At 31.5% G+C, this 16,460-nt stretch overlaps 1 protein-coding gene and 1 long non-coding RNA gene across 2 annotated transcripts; both read right to left on the bottom strand.

Moving 5' to 3' along the window:
* Positions 1 to 812: 812 nt before the first annotated feature.
* LOC148621313 (uncharacterized) lies at positions 813 to 1,994 on the bottom strand. The gene is made up of 2 exons (XR_015920847.1): positions 1,827 to 1,994; positions 813 to 989 (listed from the first exon to the last, which is right to left on the bottom strand). It is a non-coding gene; the product is annotated as an uncharacterized LOC148621313 (long non-coding RNA).
* A 5,050-nt stretch (positions 1,995 to 7,044) lies between these two features.
* Positions 7,045 to 12,492, bottom strand: LOC148621312 (beta-microseminoprotein-like). The gene is made up of 3 exons (XM_088575489.1): positions 12,312 to 12,492; positions 10,964 to 11,093; positions 7,045 to 7,237 (listed from the first exon to the last, which is right to left on the bottom strand). Exons 1-3 carry the CDS (start codon positions 12,400 to 12,402, stop codon positions 7,114 to 7,116), a joined length of 345 nt encoding a protein of 114 aa, XP_088431615.1. The 5' UTR covers positions 12,403 to 12,492; the 3' UTR covers positions 7,045 to 7,113.
* Positions 12,493 to 16,460: the final 3,968 nt, after the last annotated feature.

The following is a 16,460-nucleotide window of genomic DNA, read 5'->3' as shown; positions in this document are numbered from 1 at the left end:
TTAAGTAATATGTAATATGTGATATACCCCTAAAAAGGTTACAAATTTTTATTTTTGTTATGAAGTTGGTTTACAGGTCTACATGATGAAATGTGTAAGTTTTCATTTCAATCTATCTGCTCTTAGAAGATAATCTAAATTTTCCATTTGCAGAGTTATCTCCCTTAATTTTGAATTCCACAGTACGTTCTATATAATTTTTATCTCCTAAGAACAAGAGTTATATGAAAAGCCACATGTTAATAAAATTCTGTTTAATTTAACATTTAAACAAAATATCAATTAATTCAAATATATTATCAATTTTGTAAATGGACAAGATACAGGGTACTTGGTAGATAATAGGTAGAGATAAACAATCATACATTATTTCGAAGGTCTTTTAAGTCCTTTAAAGATAATTAATAGGTGTTTTAAATGTTTCAGTAAATATAACCATGTAAGTTTGTGCGTATGCATGTTATAACAGTTGTGATAGGCTTTCATTCAACACGTATAATTTATATGAACAGTTAAATATGTATTGGCCATCATGGGTCAATAGCATTCTATTAGATCAATATTAAGCAAATCGACCTCATCTAATGTCAATAATAGATATTCAAACTTTTGAAAAACAACTAAACAAATTCACAGTTCCATGGCGAATTCAAGACTTGGCTTAACGCGCACATGTTTTTTTTTTCTTTTTGTTTAATGTTATCGAAGAGAATAAAATGAATAAACCAAAATATACAATAATACATTGTGAGGTTCCAAATGGTCTAATTTTGAAATATTTTACTTTTTTGTCGGATAAAAATAGGAGGGGAGGCTTTAAAATTTTTATTTCTTGCAGACTCAAACCATTTTCCTTTCTCTCGGGTTATCCTGTCCCTCATGACACAGAACAAAGTACTGTTTCATCGTTTTTTTTAACAACGAATGGTTCACAACCGTCATAAATTAGCTTGCAATCATCAGGGAAAACTGTTGGGGTGATAAATAATCTACAAAGGTGACAAAACTATTATTTTATTGAAATGCATTTAATACAGCGATAATGTCAAAATAATAAAACACAGTCTCAATTAAAATTACGGAAAAAGCCTTTTGAATAACTGAATGTAGAACAAAAGTATTACACTTAACATAATAACTTCTTTCTGCAATTTCCGGCATTTTTTTTTTAATACAATATACCGAAAAGTGATTGAACTACATAGATCTGTTTGAAATAAAAGAAAATATTCAACAAACATTTTCATTCACTGCCATGCCGGAAACGAAATTAAACGGAGAACAAATCTTAGATTAATATTTTGATCTTAAAATAAATTGCATAAAATTGATGACGTACTTAAAGTATTTGTGTCTTCAAAACTTATATAGCCTGTAGTCGAAAAATTAAAAGCATTTTAGTAAAATTTGAATAAATCTAAGTTTTTCCATATCGTTTTTAGCATTAGCACGCAAATGATACATTAAATGAATTCCCTTAAACGGTGAGTTTTATTGGGCATTTTCTGGTCAATAAGGCTTATGTTATTGGAATTGAAGGAGAAAAAATCGGTGCATTGATTGGTTTACTAAAACAAAATAAAATTGAGGCAGTGTACAATCTTATCGATAAAATAGTTCCAATTCTTTTTTTACTCCTTCAGTTTCAAACTTTTTGTAAATTTGTTGAATTTGCTTTGCAGGCGGTTGAATATTCCATGTCTTCAGACAAAAGTTTAAAACGTTTAAGTCTCGAGCCTCCGGCGAAATAATAAAGAAATCAAATAATTTCAAAAATGAAAAAAATGAAAGCATTTTCACAGGGAACAGAAAGTTATCGTACATACGCAAGACAGCATTTCCATTGGAAGGAATTATTTCCAAATAAAACTGTATTTTTTATTCCTCACTTCTGTTCTCTCTATGCAAGACACTTCTACAAAAAGTAATCAAAGGAACCAAGATTCTAGCGGAATATACAATGTCTTCAGACAAAAGATTAAAACGTTTAAATCTCGAGCCTCCGGCGAAATTATAAAGAAATCAAATATATGGAACACCGACATTAACAAATTGACTTGAAGCGGAACGTAACGTATAACAAATCGTTTATATGAATTTGTTTAAAATATGAATGTACAAGAATAGCCCTATGAAAAAAAATGATGAATTGAAGCTTTATACTCTTAATAGAATATTTCAATGCACATAGGAGCAGTTTACATTTGGTGAACGACTGTTACATAAGTTGTGATTAATTCTTAATATAAGAACAAGTACTTAATGCGATTATACACATAATTGACCAAAACTATTTTTTTAGAATGATTAAACAGTTTGTTAGTGATGTATTCCAATTTTATAATTCCATTTTCACATGTTTTCTCGTGTTAAGATATCTTAATATAAATAGGCTAATTCATTCTTGACACAAATTTTAGTATTAACTAAGGGTTTCAGTACCACTACATGTGATATATATAGACACTGGCTATACAAGAGGTAATTCAAAAAGGGGAATGAAGAAAAAGCCATCGAACAAACTTTTTTTTGAGTCTTCATTTGTTTTATTTTTACTGAACGATTTATAGCACTTCCTGTATTCAGATCTGTATTTTTGATATAACCACGTCTTTATATTCCATAGAAATCAACCAAATCAAAAACGATAACTCTTGCAAAGTGTCAGTTTCATATGCTATCTATCTAAAAAGTGCAACTACCAACAGACAAACCAAGACTAGTTTATTTGTGGTGGTCAACAGTTTAAGTACCATTCTGTTTAAGAATCAGGCAATTGGTGGCACATGATTTCTTCCTAAATTTGGTCTTTTTTGCCAATATTCAATACATCTGGAAAACAACCAGAAGGCTATTTTAATTTATTCTAAAGCTTCTGTGACGTAGATTTATTTTTACTGCTTATATAGGGAAAAGGTGCGGAAAAATTTCCCCGCCATTTTCCCTAGTGCATTTCAACTAAATTTGACCTATTTTATATCTTAAAATGCAGTCTTGACAAACACTTTTTATTTTTAAGAGGTTATGAATAATAAATTCTTGGATAATGCAATAAAATCTCTGTGTTTTTTCTTCAGATGTTACATCTTATACACATTTTGCCTGATTCTTAAAAAGAGAAGTACTTAATTTTTTTTAATGAGAAATAAAAGTGGGTTCTGTGGATTTTTGACAGGGTTTGGAAGAGTAACGCTGTATAAGAAAATAGGATAAATACCACGAAGAGTCAAATGTTTTAGTAAACGTCGTCACGTAAAAATTACCACTGGTTTAGTCACGCCGCAATGGAAGAAGGAGGTTCAGCAAATAAACAGACGCTGTAAAACCTAGATTTAAGTGCCTGAACCAAGTCAGGACAATTGTGGTACCAACTGCTCCGGTGGTGTAATTTCTATTTTGCCGTACCCCTGGCGTGTTACATGCTGGAGTTGTCAGGCTATATTACGGAATACCTGAGCGCAAACCATAGTGGTGCACCGTGTTGGGAAAGATGCCACGTTCCCTGTACGTTAAAGAACCCTACTGTGGTATTCTCCCGGAGTAGAAACCATAGGGCTTCGCCACAGGAGCCCAAATTGCCCGACCCTACCCACCTCTCCTTATTTCCAGTGGCAATCAAAATTTGTCGACCCCATTGTCCTTGTGTCCCATCCCTTTTTCATTTCATCATCATTTCATGTTAATTTTATCATCCATGTTCATCGTCTGAATATAGCTGAAATATTGCTGCTCGGACGTTAAACACCAACAAACAAACAAACATCTATTTTGCCAGATTTATTTTGGACTTGACTTGATTATGAATCGGATTAGTGTTTGGTAATTTTGTTTTTACCTTTATTTGATGACAACCCGCTGATGAGACACGTGTACAACATATTGAAATTTGCAATATATATAATTGGTATTTTTATGTAACATACAACAAGACAAACCGGACCATTTAAAAGGGAAACTACGATATCTCCCATGCCGCAATGTACTTTTTTAAAATTGTTGATGACCGATCAACGGTCGTACCCAAAGGACACAACCTCTGACATAGGTATCAAAGAGGATAAGGATAACTGAATTTTACAACTTAGAACACTCAGACCATTAATGTCAAAACTCCATTTTACCCGTTAACCCGAATACACTATTATGAAATAACTTCGATGTAACTTGAACGATGCTAACATTTGTAATGATATGTCATTAAGTAACTGTCTTTGTAAGAATCATGCAAAATCTGAAAAATGTGATACACACCAAAAAAGGCTACATATTTTCATTTTTGTAATTAAGTTGTTTTATGGGTCTATACTATGAAATGTGTAATTATTCATTCAAATCTGCCTGCTCTTAGGAGAAAATCATCATTGAAATTCCGATATATTCTATTGTATTTGGGTGTCATTTACAGAGTTATCTCCCTTAATTTTTAAATCTACAGTGCATTCTTTTCAATTTTTATCTCCTAAGAACACAGGTTATATGAAAAACTGAATGTTAATTTCTGTTTACTATGGCAATTCAAAAAAAATATCAAAAATACAAATATGTAGGCTTTTTTACCAATGAATCACATTTTGCATGATTCTTAGCTGGAGTGCTCCTTAAAAGAAATGTCCATCGATTTTGCCTGTGATGTTATATTGAGAAGAAGCCATATTTAAGGAGGTAGACCTAGGGTAAGGGACATAACTCATGAAGTCAGTGATATGTTTACATCATATTCAATTTCACCAAAGCCTCTCAAGCTTACGTTTGAAGCAGAATAAAATGAATCCAAGTTTATTAGATGCTTACATAAGATTGATGTAAAATGCTGAATACAAAACTTGTAATGATTTTAAGAATTGTGTCCCTTACCCTAGGTCTACCTCCTTAATGTCAACATGGGTTACTTCAAATTTGAATGGGGGGAGTGTTGTTGTTCTGATGACATTGATATAGGCTGAGTAACATTTTGTTTTGAAGCACCTCCGATGCCATCAAGTATGAACAAATCTCTGTCATACTTACCAGAGATGGTGTCAATTTCACAAAATCATAATTGTAAAGTTGATCAAGAGTAATGACTTCACAACAGAATATAGCATGGTGACGTCATAACTTCCGATCAATTTAACACTTACGACTTTCGGTAAAGTTGATGCCTGCTGCATTCTATATACCGTTATTACATGTTACACCAAACCTGGATTGTGTTACATGTATTATGTACTTCTGTCGTTACCTTTACATCAATATGTTAAGAAAAAACTTATCACTGAAATGGTCTTTATATTTTCAGCTAAATATATTCCCTTACTGAATATGTAAAGCATGTGTGTATACTGACAGCATATACTAAGCCAATTCCTCTTTTAAAAGTATATACAAGAGTTATTTTCTAAATTTAGATTCATGACAAAAGGATTCAATGACAGATTATGCCCGTTACTCCCATCTTTTGGAGGACGTGTCAATCTGTCCTTATATCTATCAGTCTATTTGTCTAACTATTTTTGATGATCATTTTCGTATAAATACCAATATCTTTTCTTCTGCAAATTGCTTCATACGGACAAATTTTACAAATGACCATAGACCGGAGGAAAAAAAGTGTAACACTTGGCGAAAACTTGAAACTTCCATATCTTAATTGGAATGATACATGCGTATTTTTTTTTTTTTTAGAGGAATGCTCCCTTATATCCAGATAAACGATTTGACCAACAGACAAACCCTTCAATTAAAATGCATGTAGGGCTTTGGAATCAATAATTGAAATATTTTATATTGGTCAATAAAAATCTAAAATTTCTCCACAACTTAAATTTCTACTCAAATACTATTTTCTATAAAGGAATTTTCATATGGGGTATCTTGGCTATTTCACAAATATTAATATTGGCAACTTTTTCTTTCCAAATTTACAAAAGTACTCAATGCATTTTGCCCACCATTCCCGTGTCAATTGGCCCTTGATATAACTGAAAGCCTTCTTTTATGCCTCATATCTTGATCTACTATTCGTGATTTACGGAGGAAGAATCGAGACTAAACCTTACGATAAACGCGATGACGTATCATTTAAAATGGTCGAAATCCTTGCCTGCGTATGGATTTTATATCCCAGCTAATACGTAATACCAAAACCTGCATTTTGTACCGAAGGTACACAGTATTTTCAACCGGGCCAAACATCTCGCAAACGAGCAATTCGAACAAGACATAGTTAACCCAAGACTAAATTCAGTTCAAAAGGTCTAGTTTCGACATCATGAACACGTTGATTGTTATGCTGTGAACATGTTCTCCGTGAGACCAGTTTCCTTGTAATTTCCAGCTTTCGTTTTAACTCGACTTTAATACCAAATGAGCAAATCAGCGGATATCTACTCAATACACCTGGTTATAAATGGAGTCCGAGTTGTATATTGATTCTGTTGTTTCTGTGTCTATTCTTTTCGTAAGGAATTCAATGTTATTTGTGCTGTTTTGTCTGGGTTTTTTCATTATTATTACTATTATTATTGGTCTAGTCGTGGTCCCCAGAACATTTGTTCTCGTCCTTATCATGATTTACTTGCTTTTCCGTTATATGTTTTGTTTGTAATTGTTTTATTTCTTAAACAATTTAAGTAGCACTCCAGCTAAGAATCATGCAAAATGTGATACATGGTTTGAAAGCCTATATATTTTTATTTTTGATATTTTGTTTAAAATGCTTTAGTAAACAGAAATTAACATTTGGTTGTTCATATTACCCGTGCTCATTGGAGATACAAAAAAATGTATAGAATGCACTGTAGAATTCAAAATTAAGGGAGATAACTCTGTAAATGCGATGCAAATACAATAGGATCTATTGGATTTTCAATGTTGATTGTCTCTTAAGAGCTGGTAGATTTGAATGAATAATTACACATTTCATAATATAGACCCATAAAACAACTTAATTACAAATATAAAAATATGTAGCCTTCTTTGGGGTGCATCACATTATTCAGATTTTGCATGATTCTTACAAAGACAGCTACTTAAAGTTATTGTATTTTTTATATAATTACTTGATCAAAAGGGCTTTATTTATTTATTAATCTCATTTGTTTCTGATAAGAACTAGTTTCCTCTGACGTAAAACTATCCAACCCCTCCAGTCACAGGGCATTCTACCGTTTCATCGTTCTTCTTAACTACAAATGGTTTGCATCCGTCATATATTAATTTGCAGTCATTCGGGAAATCTGTTGGGGTAGTGAATAGTCTACAAAAATGATAAAAAAGGAAAAATAAAATAAACTGAAATATTCAACTATATGTTTCATAATTCTAATAATGTTATAACTGTGAAAGTACTACTGTTCGTAGGGTACCAATTTTCGTGGTTTTCGTGTTTGGACCAAACCACGATATTTGATTCCCAAAGAACAGGAGAATCCTATTGTTGGGTATACTGAAAGCATCAAAACCACGATTCATGAATCTACAAACTTGTGTTTCTTGCCTAATCCACGACAATTGTATTTACAAATTAAAGTACTTTCACAATATCGTGTTTAATTACCTGATTGTAGACCAACCTTCTTTATGTACTTTACGTATTTAATTTATGGTCGTTTTTTGTCTCCGTCACCCTTGGTATTAATCCCAACACATTTAAGTATAGAAGTATGTCGGAAACGGTTACACGATTCAAAAATTAGCGTTCACACTCTATAAATTGTTTGCACAACTTGCATTGTAGAACTTATATAAAGTGGTATGGTATGTATAAAAAGTGGTATGGTGTGTAGTAAATGAGAAATTAGTTCTTTAGTTTGCGAGAGGGATTTTATTCACGTAAAAAACATATTGTTTTCATTTCTTAAGAAATTATATGGTATCGTCTAAGCAAATATATTAAGTAGCACTCCAGCTAAGAATCATGCAAAATGTGATACATAGTTGGAAAGCCTACATATTTTTTTATTTTTGATATCTTGTTTAAAATGCTTTAGTAAACAGAAATTAACAGTAGGTTTTTCATATAACCTGTGCTCATAGGAGATAAAAAAAATTGTATAGAATGCACTGTAGAATTCAAAATTCAGGGAGATAACTCTGTAAATGCCACTCAAATACAATAGAATCTATTGGATTTTCAATGTTGATTATCTCCTAAGAGCAGGCAGATTTAAATGAATAATTACACATTTCGTAATATAGACCCACTAAACAACTTAATTACAAAAATAAAAATATGTAGTCTTTTTTGAGGTTTATCACATTATTCAGATTTCCCATGACTCCTACAAAGACAGCTAGATAATTACTTGAAAATTGGGTATACTCTACAAAACATAAAATTTTGATTAATCAATACGCTTGGGTTAGGGAAAATTAATACACACTTATCCATTTGTAAAGAAATTGATATAATTCACATAAAGAACACATTCTTTTCGCTATTAAAGAAATAAGATTGTATCGCATTAATCCAACATACTATATCACAAGAATTTTTTTTTCTAAAAAAATGTGTAAAATAATACATAATCCAAGGAAAGAGACAGACAGTGATAACAGACAAACACAACAAAAACATTAAATAACCAAAATAACGCGTACAAAGAAACAAAAGTAATTGAGCACCTCGGACAAAAAACTGGGTGCATGGAACAGGTGCACCGGTGGGGTAATCGTCCTCTGCTTAATTCAGAAACACATACCAAGTTGCTCATAAAAAAGTCATATCCTGGGTAGACGACAGAAGAAAGGAAAATAATACTATATTCAGACTGGCATATCGTAAAAACATATGAATCTCATATATTTTACTACTGTTGGATTACCAGAGATTGTCTCATTTTCAAATACATATCTTTTTTTAGTGATGCAGATCATTAGATTTTTTGCGTGACTACTTATATTCTAACATTTAGATCTTTTTCATGTAGCTGGGTAATATTTAATTCAATTCTACTTTTTTCCCGTTTTATACGTCTCCGTTTAAGGTAAGAATTATAACTTCTTCATTCTTTTCTAAAATTAACGCATAAATTGCTTCGTTCAATCTTCTTTCGTTTAACTATTTGTAATGGTTTAGTTCGAATATTTACGTATGTTTATACCCTATATGTCTCTGTATACTTGACTGTAATTTTGTGTTGTCAAGCGCCTATAGTAATTCGGGGGCTATTCAAGTTATGTTTAAAAAAATACTAGAAAAGTGGGTATATTTTATCAAGACTTTAGACACTTTATAAAATACAATCTTGTATCAACATAAACCTGTTTCAGAAGCCTATTTGTTAGAGTTCTAGCGCGATACAAAAAGTCGCGTAGTTTCGACATAACGTATGAGCTGTGATATGAACACTCCATAAGCAGGTGCTGAAGGGATGTTGCCAGAGATGAAAGGGAAGTTGACAATTCTGAATGAAAAGTCATCACGTATGTCGTAAAGTTTAGTCAATAGTTTTCCTTTACCATCGATTTAAAAGTGTAGTTTAAGATATGAGGCTGACTTCACAGTGTCTGTAGTATGCTTTATCTCAAGTTCAAGTTCAAGGGGTAGATGCAATGTATCAAATCCCCGAAATAAGGATTGTTTAAAGATAATACGTCTTTTATATAGCGGACACTGAGATTAATGGATCTAGCCAAACGATATTCTTTCTTTCGGATCAGATCAGCTATAAAGTTGGCCTCATAACAGTGAAGGAATAGGTCAGCACGTAAAGGAGCACAATTTGTTCCTTTTGTTGAAAAAACACGTCCACCACACTGGACAAATATGTTGTCGATTAAACATTCCAGCATTTTGTAAACATCTTCTTCTGTATATTTGAAAGATGATTTGAAATTATTTCATACAATGTATGAGGAATCTCTAACAAGAACTATATATTTGTATCTAGGTGTACCATCTTTTTTATGGAAAAAACAACGATGAATAATGTTTTAAGTCGGGATTTTAACAGAGTATGGGGAATAGAAGTATACAACGTTGAAAAATCAAAGGTTATAATGCTATTATATACAGATAATAGTCTTGAACTGATTGTCTCCAAAAGATCTTTCGAATATTTCAGGATCCACATTGAATTAATACCACTACGGGAGTAACAAGTGTTGTGGTAGGACTGCAGACCCTCTATGACACTTGTGAGCATAGAGGTTAAACCTTTTGAAAGAGGTTTGGTGGTACTATTATTTTTTGCAGATCCAGCTATAAAACGTTGTTTGCTTGGATTCTTGCGGAGTTTAGGAATCCAGTACATAGACGGTGAATCACTATCATAACATATATTTATAATTTTCTGCAATCTCTTCTTTGGAGAGTGTGGTAGCAGTATAGGTCTTATCACTTATACATTGGATGTAAAACGTTTTGCAGACAAAAACAATGTTGTTTTGGGCTTTGTCTGCTGGTACGACAACATATTTGTCAGGTATAGTAGACAATGTGTTTGCTACATCGGGGTCTTTGAAAACTGATAAAGCTCAAATTGGCGATAATACACGATGGAAGTATCGCGTGGTTTTGGTAATTCTCAAACTCGGCCGCAGGATTTCATGCTTCAGGCACGAGACCATAGTAAAGTTTCAAGTGCATTTTAATATACACATTTGAACATATTTAATATTTTCCATCGGCCCTAAATCAGCAAAACTTCACTGGCACAAAGATACCTACAATCAGGGTTGTCTATATAAAATTAAGAAAAAAATAACAATTATTTCTTAATTAATGCATAAGACCCGAATTTGGGGTTAACATTACAAATGAACTGAGCGAAAAGTCCTAAATGTTTACCACCGTCACCTGGACCAAATCTTAACTTCTAGGTGTCGTACCTTCAATTGCGCATCATTTTAACTACAAGCATATAATAAAATATATTACACTTTACTTTTTCGTTTCATAAAATCACGCTCAAAAACTAGGAATTGGGCAACGAGGCATGAGACAGATGGCAAGATTACACAATACAGTAGCTGTACTTACGAACAACAAGATACTCCATCGTTATGGCAGTTACATTTTTCACAGGTGGGTTGCAAAATTTGAATGGACGAATTTATAGGAATGACAATTGTAACACCTCTGACAGGTATCTGGCATCCATTAAATTGTCCTGTAAGAGAAACAAATATTGGATATTTCTTGCAATTTTCTACCCTTTTTGGTCTCCTGTTTGACCTTCGATCACCCTCTAAATGATTCCAAAATAATAAAATGAAAATGAGGAGATTTTGTTTCTCAAAGAACACACTTCTATTGTCGTAACTTCTGAAACTTATAACGCAATACACGCACAACGGGAGCTCTAGAATATTTTTATCAACTGTATAAACCCGATCAAATGAAAACTCCTCGACAGGTCTAAATTCTTCAGTTCTTTTTCCAATACTCATGCATATTTAAAAAGTTAAAGTTAAGGTAATTCAAAAACTAATGTTATACAACAGGCTTACTGGATATTGTTTATATAGTCTTTAATTATTTAAAATTGTTATTTCAAAACAAACCGGGTGCATTTATCATTTCGATTTTTTCATTTCAGTCGGTAAGTTTTGGTGTAGCGATTGAAGTCACTCATTACTTCCGCAATGATAGAAACCGTCAAAAAAATCGGAATTCACGGTACATTGCCACTTCTTCAATCAACAGTCAATATTCGTAAGTTTTGGTGTAGGATTTAAGTCACTCATTACTTCCACAATGATAGAAACCGCCAAAAAATCGGAATTCACCGTACATTGCCACAGTCAATATAAATACATGATTAGATCTAAATATTCAACTCGTTTCTATTTCGTCAACTATGGAATATTCAGTTCATTTGTGAAACCAGATTTTGTTTTAACTGTAGTAGAAAATGTATTGTGTCGTTAAAAATAATTTTTAAATTTAATAATTTTGCACATTTCAATCTTTTGTTGAATTTTTGGCGGAAATAGGTTATTTCTAATTTTTATATACATTACTTTGAGCACCATGAGAACTGATTTATTCAACGGGTCATAGTTTTCCTTCCCTCGTTTGTCTACCCCGGACTTGACTTTTTATGAGCAACTCGGCGGGTGTTTCTAGAAAAGCAGAGGACGCTTACCCTACCGGTGCACCTGGTCCATGCTCCCAGTTTTTAGTGGAGTCCAAGTTGCTCATTTATTTTTGTTACTTTGTATGTATGATTTTAGATACTTTATGTTCTTTGTTGTGCATGTCTGTTTTCCATGTCTGGTCTTTGTCCCTGGATTACATTCTTTTGATTACCGCTATAAACTTGGTTCCCTTGATTACTCCTTGACTATCAATACATGTATATGATATATATGAAAAAGGAACTTACCGGTTCGAGGAAGAAATCGGCATGCAGAATCGCCTTGTTTGGTTAAAGCAAACAAAACTAGATCAATTAAAATATATGCAAGTTTTACCATCTTCTAGCATAAGCGTATAGTACGAAAGAATTACATTGAATAAGTTCCTTCGTTCGGTCGCAATTGGTCGCTGAATTTTGTAGCGATTAATTCTGGATTACGCAATAATGAACGATACCAAATCTGTGCACCTACGGATTCACCTAAAAATTAGGCAAAGGGGAACTTTATAACAATAATTGTAAAAGAAAAGTGAATTCTTTCGACGTACTCTCCATTTTCCATTATTTCGGGAAATACATAATACTTTTTTCAGGAATTTAATTTTAGGACGTTTGTATTCAAAAATGAACAACATAAAGATCGGACATCCAGCGCAATTTTTGCCATTTAAAATGACATTAAATAAGAGAATATTTTTTTCGATTGGAGATATTTATTGTATCTCTATGGCCCTCCTAAGGCTCCTATTATTTAAAGCAAAAAGCCCCGCTGTAGAAATTAAATTAACTACTGCTTTTAGTAACAGGTGGGTAAATCCTGTAAAGATGTTTCAGCAAATACCTCTTCCTTAATGTGGACCGATATTAATACGATTATATATACATTTATATTAAATATCGGACTTTCTTTTACAGTGACTAAGCAAATATGCCAGTGATGTATTAAAACAGAATTCCATAAACAATTGTAACTTCTTGTTTCGAATCATATTAAATGCAAACAATGTAATCACAGCGTCCATTTGCATGTTAATAATTGCATTTATTGTGCATATCATCAAAACACGCTAACCTAATTGGATAATCGGCTTTACACATGATGTTAAAGAGTCGATGAAACGCATTTCTAGCAATTTATTATAGCCATGCTCGCTTTTACCGGACTTCTTTTATTGATCACTGTGTAATGCAATTCTGAAATTAAATTAAATGTAACCTAAACGGTGTTCGCCTGCACGGACGTTCACGTACAGATAAAATAAAATATGAGAAACATTTAAAATAAAATTTTAAAAATTTAATGATTCATTTTTCAATTTGCACATTTTTGTCATGAAGCGCTAAGGTGCTTCATTGAAAATGTACTACGGTCAACACTTTTACACCCTGGTGAAACATCAAAATTCAATTGTTAAATACTTTTTGCAAAAAATGTCTAATCAACTAGAGAATTATATTTACATAAGTACTCTTCACCACTAAACAATTGAAAGTCAACTAACTGCAATCATTCATTTTTTTACAAATCAAGAAATAATCCGTTCTTCTAGAGACTGAATGTTTTATTTTGAAATAATATGAAGAGTAATCTAGGGAACAAAGATTCTAGGGAAAATCAAAGATGTAATCCAGGGACAAAGGCCAGACATGGAAGACAGAAAACACAACAAAGAACATAAAGTAACTAAAATAATACATACAAAGTAACAAAAGTAAATGAGCAACTCAAACTCAACTAAAAACTGGGAGCATGGACCAGGTGCACCAGTACGGTAAAAAAGATAAAGATTGACAAATTACATTTGTAAACAAAAAATATTAATACCTGAGTTTGTAAAACACTCTTAATAAAAATACTTGATAGTGAAGGGTAAAATTTATCAATTGCAAGACTGCTTTTTTTTTTCACAATCGACGATACCATTGACTTCTGTAAATAAACGGCAGTAAAAAGAAATACCGAACTGATAAACTCGGAGCAATAGTCAAACAGAATATACAAAAAGGAAAGTCCGTATGACAAATGGTAATATAAAGGAAAGTACGAAAGTTAGAAACCACCGCAATGATCTTGGCTTGGTACAGCACAGGCATTTGGCAGTACTTTGGTAAAACCATGTTTTATAGCGGCTTAACCACCAAATTCCATTAAAGTTAATTATTTCAAGTGTATAATAAATCAATTGCAACCGGTAAAAATTATGGCAAGCCAAAGTGGACAAAAATCAATATTTTGTAATATTAGAAAATGATTTTTAAATATTACAACATCTTTTTTTAATATTAGAAAATATTTTTGAATATTAGATATTCATTTTGTAATATTAAAAATCATTTTACAAATTCCTGATTTTGTAATATTACAAAATAACGCACATATATTTATATTACAAATTGAATTTGTAATTATTATTAAAATATTAGAAAATACTCATTTTTGTCCACTTTGGCTTCCCATACAAATTTGTAATAATAAAAAATATTTTTTTAATATTAGAAAATACTCATTTTTGTCCACTTTGGCTTGCCATACCAATTTGTAATATTAGAAAATGAATTTGTAATACCACAAAATAAAATTGGAATATTAAAAAAATATTTTTAATATTAGAATACACTTATTTTGTAATATTGGAAAACATTCTATTTTGACATTACAAAATCATTTTTAATATCAGAAATTCATTTTGTTGCATTAAAAATTAATTTTCTGATATTACAAATTCCTGATTTTGTAATATTACAAAATATCACACATTTTGTAATATTAAAAATTGAATTTGTAATATTAGGAAATGGATTTGTACTATTAGAAAATGAATTCATTATATTAACAAATCATTTTGCAACATTGCAAAGTCAAGTCACATTAATTAATATTACAAAATGATTTTCTAATATTAAAGAATTAAATACAACAAATTCATTTTCTAATATTAGAAAATCAATTTCTAATATTCAAAAATTATTTTTTAATATTAGAAATTCAATTGAATTTTTTATATCAAAAATGATATTTCAATATTAAACAAGGGTTTTGTAATATTAGAAATTATATTTGTAATATTAAAAAAGTGAATTTGTAATATTAAAAAAATTATTTTTTTAATATTAGAAAACACTAATTTTTGTCCACTTTCGCTTGCCATAAAAAAAAACGCTTGAATCAATAGTCAAAATAGTACAGAAGATATGAACAATAATAAAGTGAAAACAAATGGAATTTAGTACAATTGATATACAAATTCAATAAAGAAGATATCATAGTCAAAATAAGTCTTGTACTATCTGGAGAAGACGTGTCAAATTCCAGATAATAATAATAACATACAAGTAAAAGATGCTCAATTTAAAAAAGAATGCTGCTGGAAAAAGTTCATATGTGTGTATCTACAACTGATTGTGTTCCATATGCATCATCAGTGTAGTAAAACAACTGTAAAATGGACTTGATTGTATTACAATTTACTACAACATTTTCTCTCGGATAATCGTCGAAAAATAGTCAAGCCTCAGATAGGGAGAACAAGTTTTATCGTTACCAATTCATGGTGATGAATTATTAGTTTTGACTAAAGGGAATAACTAAAGCAAAAATGTACAAAAAAAGCAAACCTGGTTCCTTAAAGAAATAAATATAACAGTCAAAAAAAGAAACGATACAACATTTTTATCAAAAAGAAATTTTACCGTTCAGTAGAAAACAATACTAAATAGAACATATGCCTCGGAAACGTATACGGACGGCTTAAAACAGTTATCCGGCATTTCAATTTGCAGAATTCTATGTATAGCGAGTTTTCCTATTCTTTCAGCTGATGTACTGTGTACAGTACCTAAACGAAGTAAAATTTGTTGGTAAATTATGCAATCAGTTATGGGGTTCGGGGCAATGCAAAAAGAAGTACGGTGCAATGGGAATCGGAGTTCAGTGATTGGGGAAAACAGAAATCGAAATTCATTCGGCAGACAATGATTATATACTATTACTTTATTCATGAATGCGAATTGGTCATGGTAAGTGGGACAATGGACTATGAGGAAAGGGCCAAGGAGGTTTTGAAGATTGGGAATGCATTTCCAAGAACGGTTTTTTTTTCAATATTATTCATGAATATCATAACTTTACTTTTTATGATATTATTATTGTTATTATTATGTTTCCCAAACGAAGTGGGGAAATTGTTTTTAATCGGTTTATTCTTATTTTACTATTCTTGTTTCCGGCCAATGCTTCGTCCATGCGATTCATCCGAAACGCTACCAAACTTGGTAAAAACAAACGTCACCGTATTTTTATTTTTGTCTCAGTTTAGTTTGTTTCTTCTTCCCTGTCACTCTGATTTGAATATTGTTCTATTTTCTGTTCTTTCATTCCTAATAGATAAGTACAAG

This window comes from Perna viridis, chromosome 3, assembly GCF_037379345.1.
Source record: "Perna viridis isolate PV_CMFRI_1.1 ecotype Kerala chromosome 3, ASM3737934v1, whole genome shotgun sequence".
NCBI lineage: Eukaryota > Metazoa > Mollusca > Bivalvia > Mytilida > Mytilidae > Perna > Perna viridis.
Note: the sequence above shows the minus strand (reverse complement) of the source record. Positions and strands in the feature narration are given on the sequence as shown.